The sequence below is a fragment of the Lithobates pipiens genome, unplaced genomic scaffold, assembly GCF_037356315.1.
Source record: "Lithobates pipiens isolate NorthernLeopardFrog02 unplaced genomic scaffold, aLitPip1_a1.2 Scaffold_22, whole genome shotgun sequence".
NCBI classification, from domain to species: domain Eukaryota; kingdom Metazoa; phylum Chordata; class Amphibia; order Anura; family Ranidae; genus Lithobates; species Lithobates pipiens.
In genome coordinates this window covers 14642576-14654795 of record NW_027507784.1, presented here as the reverse complement: position 1 = coordinate 14654795, position 12220 = coordinate 14642576, and the positions used below count along the sequence as shown (strand labels likewise).

Sequence of the window (12220 nt, the reverse complement as noted above, 5' to 3'; positions counted from 1 at the left end):
TTTACATGCAAACACAGGGTCTGCAGGTGAGTCATCTGTGACACAGCACAGGACTAAAACCTCAAGGGGTGAGGGAATTTAAACCAGCATAGTTGGCAAGTATGAAGCAGCTGCTTTGGGCCCCACAACAATGACAGGGCCCAGGGCAGCTGCCCCTTTTGCCCTGCCTTAAAAATGGCCCTGCCACCAGGCCTCTTGTAGAGGACCCGGACCTGGTCATTTTAACAGGTGTGCCCAGCCAGCAGCTTCAAGTTTCATAATGAATACATGTTCATACTGTTAATACATAATGTTCCTCATGGCTCCTAAGAGGTAAATCATGTTCCCTGGGCCGGTTTGGGCCCCATCAGTTTATCTAGAGGGGCCCGAGAGGCTGTAGGATAGAGGGACTTCTTTTTTCCTATTCAGTGCACAGGCAAATTTACACAACATGCCGACGCATTCCATGGAATATTGAACCCCAACATTGATGGTCAGTGGAGAGACACCCACTGACATTGGTCATTGGTGGCCAGTGAAGGTCTCTGGTACACCAATGATTGCTACTTATATTGGGAAGATGGACGCCTTTCAGATACCTGAAATGATCGTTGGTGTCAATCGCAGCTTATCTGAGCTGCTCATTGCTCAATGTACCCCTAGCAACCAAGGAAGCTATAGATACAGATATGATTTTATTCCGCAATTTGTAGATTTTTTTTACCAAAACCAATATTATGGGCTCTAATTTTCTTCTATCTTACTTTTCTACGCTAGACATAAACTACCCGAAAAAGGTAGAGATACAGAATTGTGAACTCTTACCGAGGTCATGGATCAAATCTTGGAAAAGGTTCCATCTTTGCTCAGCCTGTTTGTTGACTAGTTTATCCCGTTTGAGATGTGCCAGATAATCCGTTTCCTTCTCCTCCTTCCTGAACAGGAACAAGTCCGAGGGCCGGTTCCCCAGACTGGACTTTTTATAAAGTTCTCTTATTCCTTTCTCCGAGCTCTTCCCATCCAGGTCATCAATCACCACAATCACCTTCTTCTTATCTGCATTGGGTACAGTTGTAATTATATTATTATACATTCATTTCTTGGAAAATAAATTGCACTTTGGCAGTCTAATGCCACGTACACACGCTTGGACCTTCCACCAAGAAAACCTTTTTTAATTGGAAGGGTGTTGGCCCAAACTTGTCTTGCATACACACGGTCACACAAACGTTGGCCAACAATTCTGAACGTGGGAACGCGGTGACGTACAAGACGTACGGCGAGCCGAGAAAAATTAAGTTCAATAGCCAGTGCGGCTCCTTCTGCTTGATTCCGAGCATGCGTGGAATTTTGCGCGTCGGAATTGTGTAGACGCGATCGGACTTTCCGTCAACGGAGTTTTGTTGGTGGAAAATTTGAGAACCTGCTAAGAAACATTTGTTGGCGGAAAGTTCGACAGCAAATGTTCGATGGAGCGTACACACGGTCGGACTTTCCGACAACAAGCTCACATCCAACATTTCCCATCGGAAATGCCACCGTGTGTACGCGGCATAAGACTTTTCTCCAGGAGAATAGAGAAGTCAATGATGGAAGTAGAAGCGTTGGGAGAGGGCTTTATTTCAGGATCAATAAAAAAGTATGTAGTGTGTATCTAACACAGGGTGGTTCTGTGGATACACTGCCAAACAAAAATTCCAAATGCCACGTCCTTTCAATAATTTGAAATAAAACAAAGAAAAAAGAAGACAGAAAAGGGAAAAACACAAAAAACCTCAAAAAAATTGTTGGTTGTGTTGGACTTTTTAGGCATGCTACTGTAATTGAATATACAGCATAAAAAATAAAATAATGAAGAAAAAGATATATATATATATATATATATATATATATATATATATATATATATATATATTAAGCATAAGAAAATATATTTATTTAAAAAACAATAATAAAACACATCGAGTACTATTTTTATATAACCTGTTTATCCTCATACAATTTTATATCATATCCATGTCTATTTCCATCAGATATATGTACCCAAAAGGTAAACGAATATACATTAATACTTAGAACACAGAGAAGAAGAGGGTATAGTGGACAGGGTATTAATTACAGAACCGATCTTAGAAATACTTTGGCGCTCTACATGTTTCGTGTTATTACCAACGCTTCCTCAGGAGCTTTTATCAATTTTCTAAAACAAAGAAAAATTGTAACCATCAAATCAAAAATACAGCATATTTTACATACATTTATAATCAATTTACAACATGAAAAAAAATAAAAATAAAATTATGATTACAGTGGTAACAGACTTAGAATAAATCCTTGTTCCCAAGGGGGGAAGAAAAAAAAAACTATACCCTCTTCTTCTCTGTGTACTAAGTATTAATGTATATTTGTTTACCTTTTGGGTACATATATCTGATGGAAATAGACATGGATATGATGTAAAATTGTATGAAGATAGACAGGTTATATAAAAACAGTTCTCGATGTGTTTATTATTGTTTTTTAAATAAATATATTTTCTTATGCTTAAAATATATATATAACTTTTTCTTCATTATTTTATTTTTTATGCTGTATATTCAATTACAGTAGTATGCCTAAAAAGTCCAACAAAACCAACAATTTTTTTGAGGTTTTTTTTGTGTTTTTACCTTTTCTGTCTTCTTTTTTCTTTGTTTTATTTATTTCAGGATCCCCCTTTCATACAACACCCTTGGAATGGAGGTAGTAATCGCCAATTCAACGAGGCTCAATTTTTTGTTTTTAACAGTCTGCTTAGACACAACCTTTGCTCATCCCTCATTTCTGTTTAGTTTTTCCTCTTCTTTGTGAAGCCAAAGAATTTGAGGATATCTGACCATATGAGCATGCTGAGATTACAATTCCAAAACCACTGCACTCATTTTGGATGGTGTTTGTGGGAATTTGTGCTCAAGTGTGGCATATCAGGTGGACCGCTCTACCCTGAGGACTACCCTTCTCTATACAGGTGTCAGTACTAGAATCCCTTTAGGACCCAGCACAACTCACCTGACACAGCCTGTGTCTGGGAAACAACAGTGATTGGCCAGCTCACGTTTAAATCACCTGTATCAGCATTCAGTCAGCGCTCGTGTTAGAGTTCACTTGTGTTTGATCCAGCTGATATTTGCTCTGTGACTTTCTTGTTTGACCCGGCTTGTTTGACCTTCCTTGCTTGCTTCTGATTCTGTACCGTTTGGATTCTGATCTACCTGTGTATGACCCAGCTTGCCTAGACTACGCTTTGCCTGATTCTACTAGTACCCACATCTGCAGCAGTGAACCACAAGGTCCAGCAATCATCTATCCTCATCTACAACAGTGAACTACAAGGTCCAGCACTCATCTACCCTCATCTACAGCAGTGAACTACAAGGTCCAGCAATCACCTACCTTCGTCTGCAGCGGTGTACTACAAGTCCCAGCTGACCTGCTCTGCTTAGACCTGCTCATGGTATGTGCTTTGAACTCTTTGTATAATCAGCACACCTGAACTGTTACTTGTTATCTGCACCTAGCCTGACATTAACACGAGCCAATACATAAAGGGAAACCTATCATGAATCCTGAACAGGCTCAGTTGTTTGCACAAGAACTTTGCCGTTTATCGCATCAAGTTCAGGAAATGGCCACAGAGCTCACCAAGGTGCAATCTCCTTCTACTACCACCATTACTAAAACTCCATCTGAACCAAAAATTCCTTTGCCCGACCGGTTTTCTGGTGACCGTAAAGCGTTTTGCAACTTTAAAAACAGCTGCAAATTATATTTCAAGTTGAGGCCATCCTCGTCTGGCCCTGAAACTCAGAGGGTTCAAATCATTATCTCTCTACTACAGGGTGACCCCCAGGCTTGGGCCTTTAACCTGGAACCTAACCATCCAGCCTTACTAACAGTAGATGCCTTCTTTGAAGCCCTTGGGTTGCTATATGATGATCCAGATCGTGCTGCTACTGCAGAATCGACCCTGCGTAACTTAAAACAAGGAACTACCACAGCTGAAATGTATTGCTCAGAGTTTCGCAGGTGGGCCCCGGAATCTGGCTGGAATGATGCAGCTCTCCGCAGCCAGTTTAGAATTGGCCTTTCAGATGCGATTAAAGACGCTCTGGTCAACTTCTCCTATCCAGCCTCACTGGAGGAGGCTATGTGTCTAGCTATTAGAATTGACCGCCGCCAGCGAGAGAGGAGGCGAGAACAAACGATGGCTGTGGCAAACTGTATACCTTCCTTACCACCTGATTATTCCATCTCCAGTGCCAAATCTGAGGAAGAACCTATGCAGTTAGGCTCCACCCAGTTATCGGCCCAGGAACACAAACGCAGGCGTAATATGGGACTCTGCTTATACTGTGGCCTCAAGGGTCATATGCTCCGTTCGTGCCCTACACGTCCGGGAAACGCCAGGACCTAGGTGATTGCGGGGAGGTCACCTTAGGTCTACTCTCATCTCCCCAGGGGGACAATCGTATACTTTTACCCGCTGTCATTCACTTTGGGACAGGGGCTCATGAACTGCTGGCCTTGGTGGATTCTGGAGCAGCTGAGAATTTTATTGATAAAACTCTGATCACCTCTTTGTCCCTGGAAACTCATGCTCTAGATTGTCCAGTCCGCCTGATCTCTGTAGATAATCGGCCTCTCTCACAAGACCTAGTGCTCCAATCCACCAACCCTTTCCAGTTACAATTAGGGGCTTTGCATTGGGAGAAGATTTCTTGTCTTGTCATTGACTCTCCATCCACTCCTTTGATCCTAGGCCTTCCTTGGCTTCAGAAGCACAATCCTGTAATTGACTGGCCAACAAGAGATATTCTGGCTTGGTCCAATCAGTGTAAAAAGAGCTGCATCCAGCACCCTGTTCGACTTGATACCTGTCAAGTGGGAATAGAACAGATTCCACTTTGTTATAAGGACTTTCGGGATGTGCTTTCTAAAGGAATTGCTGACACTTTACCTCCTCATCGCAATTATGATTGTCCCATTGACCTCTTGCCTGACACTACACCTCCTCGAGGGAGAGTCTTTCCACTGTCTGAACCAGAGAATCTTGCTTTGCAAGAATACATCCAGGAAAACCTAGCTAAGGGTTTCATCCGTCCCTCCACTTCTCCCGCAGGAGCAGGATGCTTCTTTGTCCCGAAGAAGGATGGAGGACTGCGACTTTGTGTTGATTACAGAGGCCTAAATAAAATAACCATTCCCAATCGGTATCCTCTCCCTCTCATCACAGAGTTGTTCTCTCAAATCCAGGGAGCCAAAATCTTCTCCAAACTGGATTTAAGGGGAGCCTATAATCTGGTGCGAATCCGTGCAGGCGATGAATGGAAGACGGCCTTTAACACCAAGGATGGTCATTATGAATGTCTTGTCATGCCTTTCGGCCTCAGGAATGCACCAGCCGTCTTTCAGAACTTCATGAATGACATTTTCCGTGACATGATGGGTCGCTTCATGCTTGTTTATTTAGACGATATTTTGATTTACTCTCCCAATCTTGAAACACATCAGAAGCATGTCTGCTCGGTATTAGCCCGACTAAAGACTCACTCCCTTTTTGTAAAGCCTGAAAAATGTCTTTTCCATGTTAAACAAGTACCTTTCCTGGGTTATCTAATTTCTGACACAGGCCTCACCATGGACCCAGCCAAGGTTCAAGCCATTCTAGACTGGGCACCACCTTCAGACCTGAAGGCAGTTCAACGCTTCCTGGGCTTTGCAAATTTCTATCGAAAATTCATTAAGAACTTTGCCACCATTGCACATCCCATCACCTCTCTCACCAGGAAGACTCCTAGTACATTTAAATGGACTACTGAAGCCCAGGCAGCCTTCACCCAGTTAAAGAAAGCCTTTACCTCTGCACCAATTCTACGCCATCCTGTTCCTGAACTACCTTTTATTGTAGAGGTAGATGCATCTGAAGTAGGAGTGGGGGCGCTTTTGTCACAAAAAGATCCTGTAAGTGCTGCCATCCACCCTTGTGCCTTCTTGTCCCGTAAATATTCCCCAGCAGAACGCAATTACGATATAGGCAACAGAGAACTTTTAGCCATAAAGCTAGCTTTAGAGGAATGGAGACATTGGCTGGAGGGAGCTCGCTATCCATTCATAGTTCTGACTGACCACAAAAACCTTGAATATATCCGTTCTGCTAAAAGACTGAACTCGCGTCAAGCCAGGTGGTCATTGTTCTTCTCCAGATTTGACTTTACAATTTCTTATTTACCAGGTCCAAAAAACATTAAGGCCGATGCCTTGTCTCGCAGTTTTTTATCAGAGTCTCCTCCTCCGCTTCCTCCTCAACCCATTATCTCTGAGGATAGGATTTTGGCTTTTACCCAGACTGACATCTCTGAGGCCTTGTTACCAGCACAGGCTGAAGCCCCTCCCTCCACTCCCCCTGGTATGCTCTTTGTGCCCCTGGCTCTTCGTTTGCAGGTATTGCAACAAGTACATGCATCAAAACCTGCAGCACATCCAGGGTTTAGACAAACTTTTGAGATTGTCTCTCGCAACCTCTGGTGGCCATCGCTTAGGCAGGATGTGTTAGCCTTCGTCCAGGCCTGTGAAGTTTGCGCCAGAAGCAAGAGCAGTACCTCTAAGCCCCCCGGTCTCCTTCGTCCTCTACCAATACCTACCTGTCCCTGGACCCATTTATCTATGGACTTTATCACAGACTTGCCCCTGTCCCAGGGATGTTCCACGATCTGGGTGGTGGTAGACAGGTTCAGTAAAATGGCCCACTTTGTTCCGCTTCCGAAGCTTCCATCTGCTAAAGAACTGGCATCTTTATTCATTAAGCACATTTTCAGGCTCCATGGGGCACCAGTTAACATTGTCTCTGACCGTGGCTCTCAGTTTATAGCTCAGTTTTGGAAGGCCCTTTGCTCTCAGCTGGGGATTAAATTATCATATTCTTCAGCATATCATCCTGAGACTAATGGCCAAACAGAAAGGACTAATCAGACTCTAGAGAAGATGGTACGTTGTCTGATGGCCAAAGATGAGGTGGAGTGGGTCAACATCCTTCCATGGGCAGAGTTTGCCTTTAATAATTGTGCCAGCACATCTACAGGGACCTCTCCTTTCTTTTGTGTTTACGGGTTGCATCCTCGTGTGTGCTCCTTTGATCTTCCGCCCTCTGATGTTCCAGATGCCAACACCACGATTGAACATTTCTCCAAAATCTGGTCCGATGTAAATCATGCTATTTCCCGCTCTGTGCAGGCTTTTAAGAAAACTGCTGACAAGAAGCGCTCAAAGGCACCAGAATATAAAGTTGGTGACAAAGTGTGGTTATCATCTCGGAATCTTTCCCTGCATGTTCCATCTAAAAAGCTTGGCCCAAAATTCATCGGGCCTTATGAAATCTCGGAGATTGTTAATCCTGTGTCCTACAGATTAAAACTGCCCCCATCCATGCGCATTCCAAATGTCTTTCATGTTTCATTGTTGAAACCTGTTCATTCCAGCCTCCTAGTAAATGAACCAGAACCTGTGGATGTGTTGGACAGTCAAGAATATGAAGTGGCATTTATTCTTGATTCCAGACGAGTGCGCAATTCCTTACAATATCTTGTTCATTGGAAAGGGTTCGGCCCAGAGGATCGATCTTGGGTACCAGCTCGTGATCTTCATGCTGATCGACTTAAGAAGAAGTTCCATCTCCGTTATCCAAGTAAGCCTGGGGGTGCAGGAGCAACCCCTCGAGAAAGGGGGGGTACTGTCAGTACTAGAATCCCTTTAGGACCCAGCACAACTCACCTGACACAGCTTGTGTCTGGGAAACAACAGTGATTGGCCAGCTCACGTTTAAATCACCTGTATCAGCATTCAGTCAGCGCTCGTGTTAGAGTTCACTTGTGTTTGATCCAGCTGATATTTGCTCTGTGACTTTCTTGTTTGACCCGGCTTGTTTGACCTTCCTTGCTTGCTTCTGATTCTGTACCGTTTGGATTCTGATCTACCTGTGTATGACCCAGCTTGCCTAGACTACGCTTTGCCTGATTCTACTAGTACCCACATCTGCAGCAGTGAACCACAAGGTCCAGCAATCATCTATCCTCATCTACAACAGTGAACTATAAGGTCCAGCACTCATCTACCCTCATCTACAGCAGTGAACTACAAGGTCCAGCAATCACCTACCTTCGTCTGCAGCGGTGTACTACAAGTCCCAGCTGACCTGCTCTGCTTAGACCTGCTCATGGTATGTGCTTTGAACTCTTTGTATAATCAGCACACCTGAACTGTTACTTGTTATCTGCACCTAGCCTGACAACAGGGACCCTAATCTATTACTCTCGAGACCCCTGAAAGTTTTCACTTTTTGACACACTGTCAATGGTGATGGAAGTGCTATACACGAATTCATGTATGCTCGGATTCAAGAGAATATCTAAACATTTGAGCTGCATACATTTCCTCGATAAAGGCGGATTTTGTTCCAAGAAACGCATTGGATGAAAATGATTGTATGCAATGTAATCTAACATTTATGTTAGATAATTATGAGATTGAAATTGATAATTCTCTCTATGGTTTTAAACGGGAGAATTTCTGAATATCAAACCCTTTTCTATGTAAAAAATAAATAAATAAAACTTGAGAAAAATCTGAGAATTACTTAGAATCCCCAATAAAAAATGGTGACTATTGCAATTTTTTATATCACCCGGTATTTTCGCAGCGGCTTTTCAAATGCATTTTTTGGGGAAAAAATACACTTTAATTCATTTTAATGCAAAAAACACAATATATACCCCGATTTTTTTGGTAAAATATAAAAGAATGATGTTACGCCAAGTGAATAGATACCCAATATGTCACGTTTTAAAATTACGCTTTAAATGTATTTACAGGTTACCTGTTTAGAGTTACTGATTAGGTCTAGCACTAAAATTATTGCTCTCACCCTTTTTTTACAATATCCCTTTAATTTTATTTTTTTACAAATTTTTATTCTTATTACAAGGAATGTAAACATCCATTGTAAGGTCCTCTATATGGAAAGATCTGGGATCAATAAAATGTATCTTTTGCTTTAAGAAAAAAATAGTTTTCTTCCATCCTAGACCGGAAGTGACGTCATAACGTCACTCTGGTCCTCCTAGATCATGGAGCTGGATAGAGACAATCTGGTCTCTCCTCATCTCTGTGACCATCCACACAAACCGTAGGATTGTTTCCCAGGCTCGTCGGTAAGAATGGTACGGAGCGGTAAGAACGGTAAGCCCAAGAAACATCAGCGATCGGTGAAAGGGGGGCGCTGTGACACCTCCCACCACTGCTTCTAAAAGCAATCCAGTGGCTAATCAGCTTCTCTGATCGCTTTTATGAGAAACAGAATTGCTGGCTGACTGGAAAAAAATACCATCGCTTTAGCTTCAAAGCCACAACATATTGCAGCTGCCAAGTGGTTAAAGGATAAGTTCACCTTTCGTAACATGTTACACCCAGGGTTAGTGGCGACTGGTGGTCAATTTTTTTGGGGGGGCAGCAAACACCCGCACCCCCCCTTTTGGGTCAGTTATCCACAACCCCCGAGTCGGGTCGTTCATCCGCACTTCCCCCAACCCGGGAGGTCGGTTGCAAGCCCCGCAGTTACCGCATCGATGGCTCAGGCAGCGATTCCCTCCAGGGCGATGGGGGGGTGGCTTCCGCCATGCGTCTCCTCCCTCCTCCTTGACCAATTGGAATCCTTCTCCTTTCAGCCAATTGGGAAATGGGTTTCAGACGGCTTCCTGACTGGCCAGGAGAAGAATCAGTGTGACAATAGGGAAAATGTATTTGATATTGTTACACAACTGGATGGAATCCATTTGTCCAGGACCCCACATGTAGATTAGGGGGCCGGACGCATGGATAGGGGGGGGGGGGGCGGAAACCATGTGCCCCTTATGGACAGGCCGCCACTGTTCAGGGTGTAAAATGTAACACGTTACGAATGGACCCGCCAAACCCCTCTCTGACAGCTAGTGGGGATCTTCTCCCTCCCTTCTCCACCCACCCAGCAGCATCATTGATTGATAAGACTATGTGCATGGAAAACTACAAGGCCAGGCAGCCTTCGCGGCTGTCAGCTTGTAGTTTTCAATGAACTACCACGGTGCTGTGGATCTCCATGGTAGTTCCTTCGTGCTTCCTGCGAGATTGTTTCTGCTTACCCATACGGGATGTACAGGTAAGCAGATACACTGGCAGATATGCTAGAGACCTGCAATGCAAAACCGGCAAAAAAAAATTTATTTATAATTTTTTACTAAAAAGTTAACTTAACCTTTAAATATATGTGTTGATGGTAGCATTCATGCATATCAGAAATATATTTTTCTGAAATACCCCCTCCAATTCCCAAATTTCTCAATATCTCCTGTGGTTTTGGGGTGATTATACTTAAGTGTTTGGTGCTATTCCAATGAGTTGCGCCAGGTGCAACTTTATTTTAGGGCGTGGCAGCCCACTTTTATTGGAAAGAAAGAAAGAAGGGAAAAGTTCATATAGACATTGGTTGCCCACGCAGAGGTTCTTCCACATCAACAGTTAACTGAAAATGCTGAGCCATCCAGCTTCCTAGTCTTCTTACCAGTCCCTGTGTTGCCCAGCTCTCCTGTTTCATTTGGCTCACTCAGCCTTTAGTCACAGCTCCCTGCTACATAGCCCACTCCGGGCCTCTGGATAGGGCTGGACCCTATCCAGAGGCTCTGGACCCTGACACCCTGATAGGAGCTCACCTGAATCCTGGGATGAGACCTCCAATCTCTTGGCTACTGGCTGGGGCACCTCTAACTCCTGGTTGAGACCTCCTGTCTCATGACTCCTGGCTGGAAACCTCTGACTGCTGGTTGAGACCTCCTGTCTCATGACTCCTGGCTGGAAACCTCTGACTGCTGGTTGAGGCCTCCTGTCTCATGACTTCTGGCTGGAAACCTCTGACTGCTGGTTGAGACCTCCTGTCGCATGACTCTTGGCTGGGGCACCTCTGACTCCTGGTTGAGACCTCCTGTCTCATGACTGCATTCTGTCTCCAACATGGGAGCTGTCTTCAAACTGGGAGCCCTGAGCTATCCTTAAGCTTGAGCAGGGGCGTCGCGGGAGGGGGTGGCTAGGGGGGGGGGGGCTGAAGCCCCGAATGTGGCCCCCTAAAGCCCAGAGTGTCAGCTCTGCAGGGTCTCCATTGCTATCCCCGAGCGCCGCAGCGAGCTCCGGGACCAATCTGATCCTGAGCGCCGCCGAGTGCGGCCGAGTGCCAGAGCAAGTCCCGCCTTCTGGAGCCTGCACGTCCATGATGGACGTCCCACTGGTCCAATGCCGGGACCGCGGAACGTGTAACGTCCATCATAGGCGCTGTTGGCTCCAGAAGGTGGGAATTACAAAGCGGCTGCCATGCCACATCCCCGCTTGGCGCTCAGTAGAGCCGCTCTCCTCTCCTCCTCGGCTCCTCCTCTGAGGACTGGCTGCTGTGACGCAGCACACCACGGCTGAGACAGGTCAGTGTGTGTTAATATCAGTGTGTGTTAATGTCAGTGTAGGTAGGTCAGTGTATGTTAATGTCAGTGTATGTGTAGGTCAGTCAGTGTAGGTAGGTCAGGCAAGTCAGTGTAGGTAGGTCACTACCGTTATTGTATGTAGGTCAGTGTATGTATATATCCAGTGTATGTAGGTCAGGCAGGTGAGTGTAGGTAGGTCACTATCGTCAGTGTAGGTAGGTCAGGTAGGTAGGTCACTACCGTTAGTGTAGGTAGATTAGTGTATGTAAGTCACTACCGTCAGTGTCACGGCCCAGCCAATAAAAACCTGCGTCGCGTACAACACGCCCTCCCCCCCCCGTTTCCGGCCTTGAACTCCAGGCTGAAGCTCCTGGTCCTTTTGCCACCTAGCAATGCCCCCGAGCTTGAGTATATAATGACCCTGCACACCTCTGTATGTAGACCCCTGCTTAATGTAAATCCTATGTTATGTTCTCTTACATTTCCACAGTGGCAGGGCCTCATACTGCTACACTCACCATAGCTCTGTATGTTCCTTTAGTTATTCAGTTAGGTGAAAAACACTTCAGCTTAAACGTTAAATAGTATTGAACACCAACATACAGTATAATGTATTTTGTGAAAAACAGTGTAGCGCTTATTTGTTTTTACCACATTACAATGTGACCAATGTAATCAGTGCATACATTAGACTGTGCAAACAAATAAAT

The 12220-nt window shown here is 44.6% G+C and overlaps 1 protein-coding gene across 1 annotated transcript in view; it reads right to left on the bottom strand.

Annotated features, from left to right (window-relative positions):
• LOC143923325 (uncharacterized) overlaps positions 1-12220 on the bottom strand; it is a 93324-nt gene that overhangs the window by 43639 nt on the left and 37465 nt on the right. The window contains exon 6 of the mRNA XM_077446932.1: positions 805-1035. Coding sequence (XP_077303058.1) covers positions 805-1035 — 231 coding nt within the window. The remainder of the gene's footprint in view (positions 1-804; positions 1036-12220) is intronic.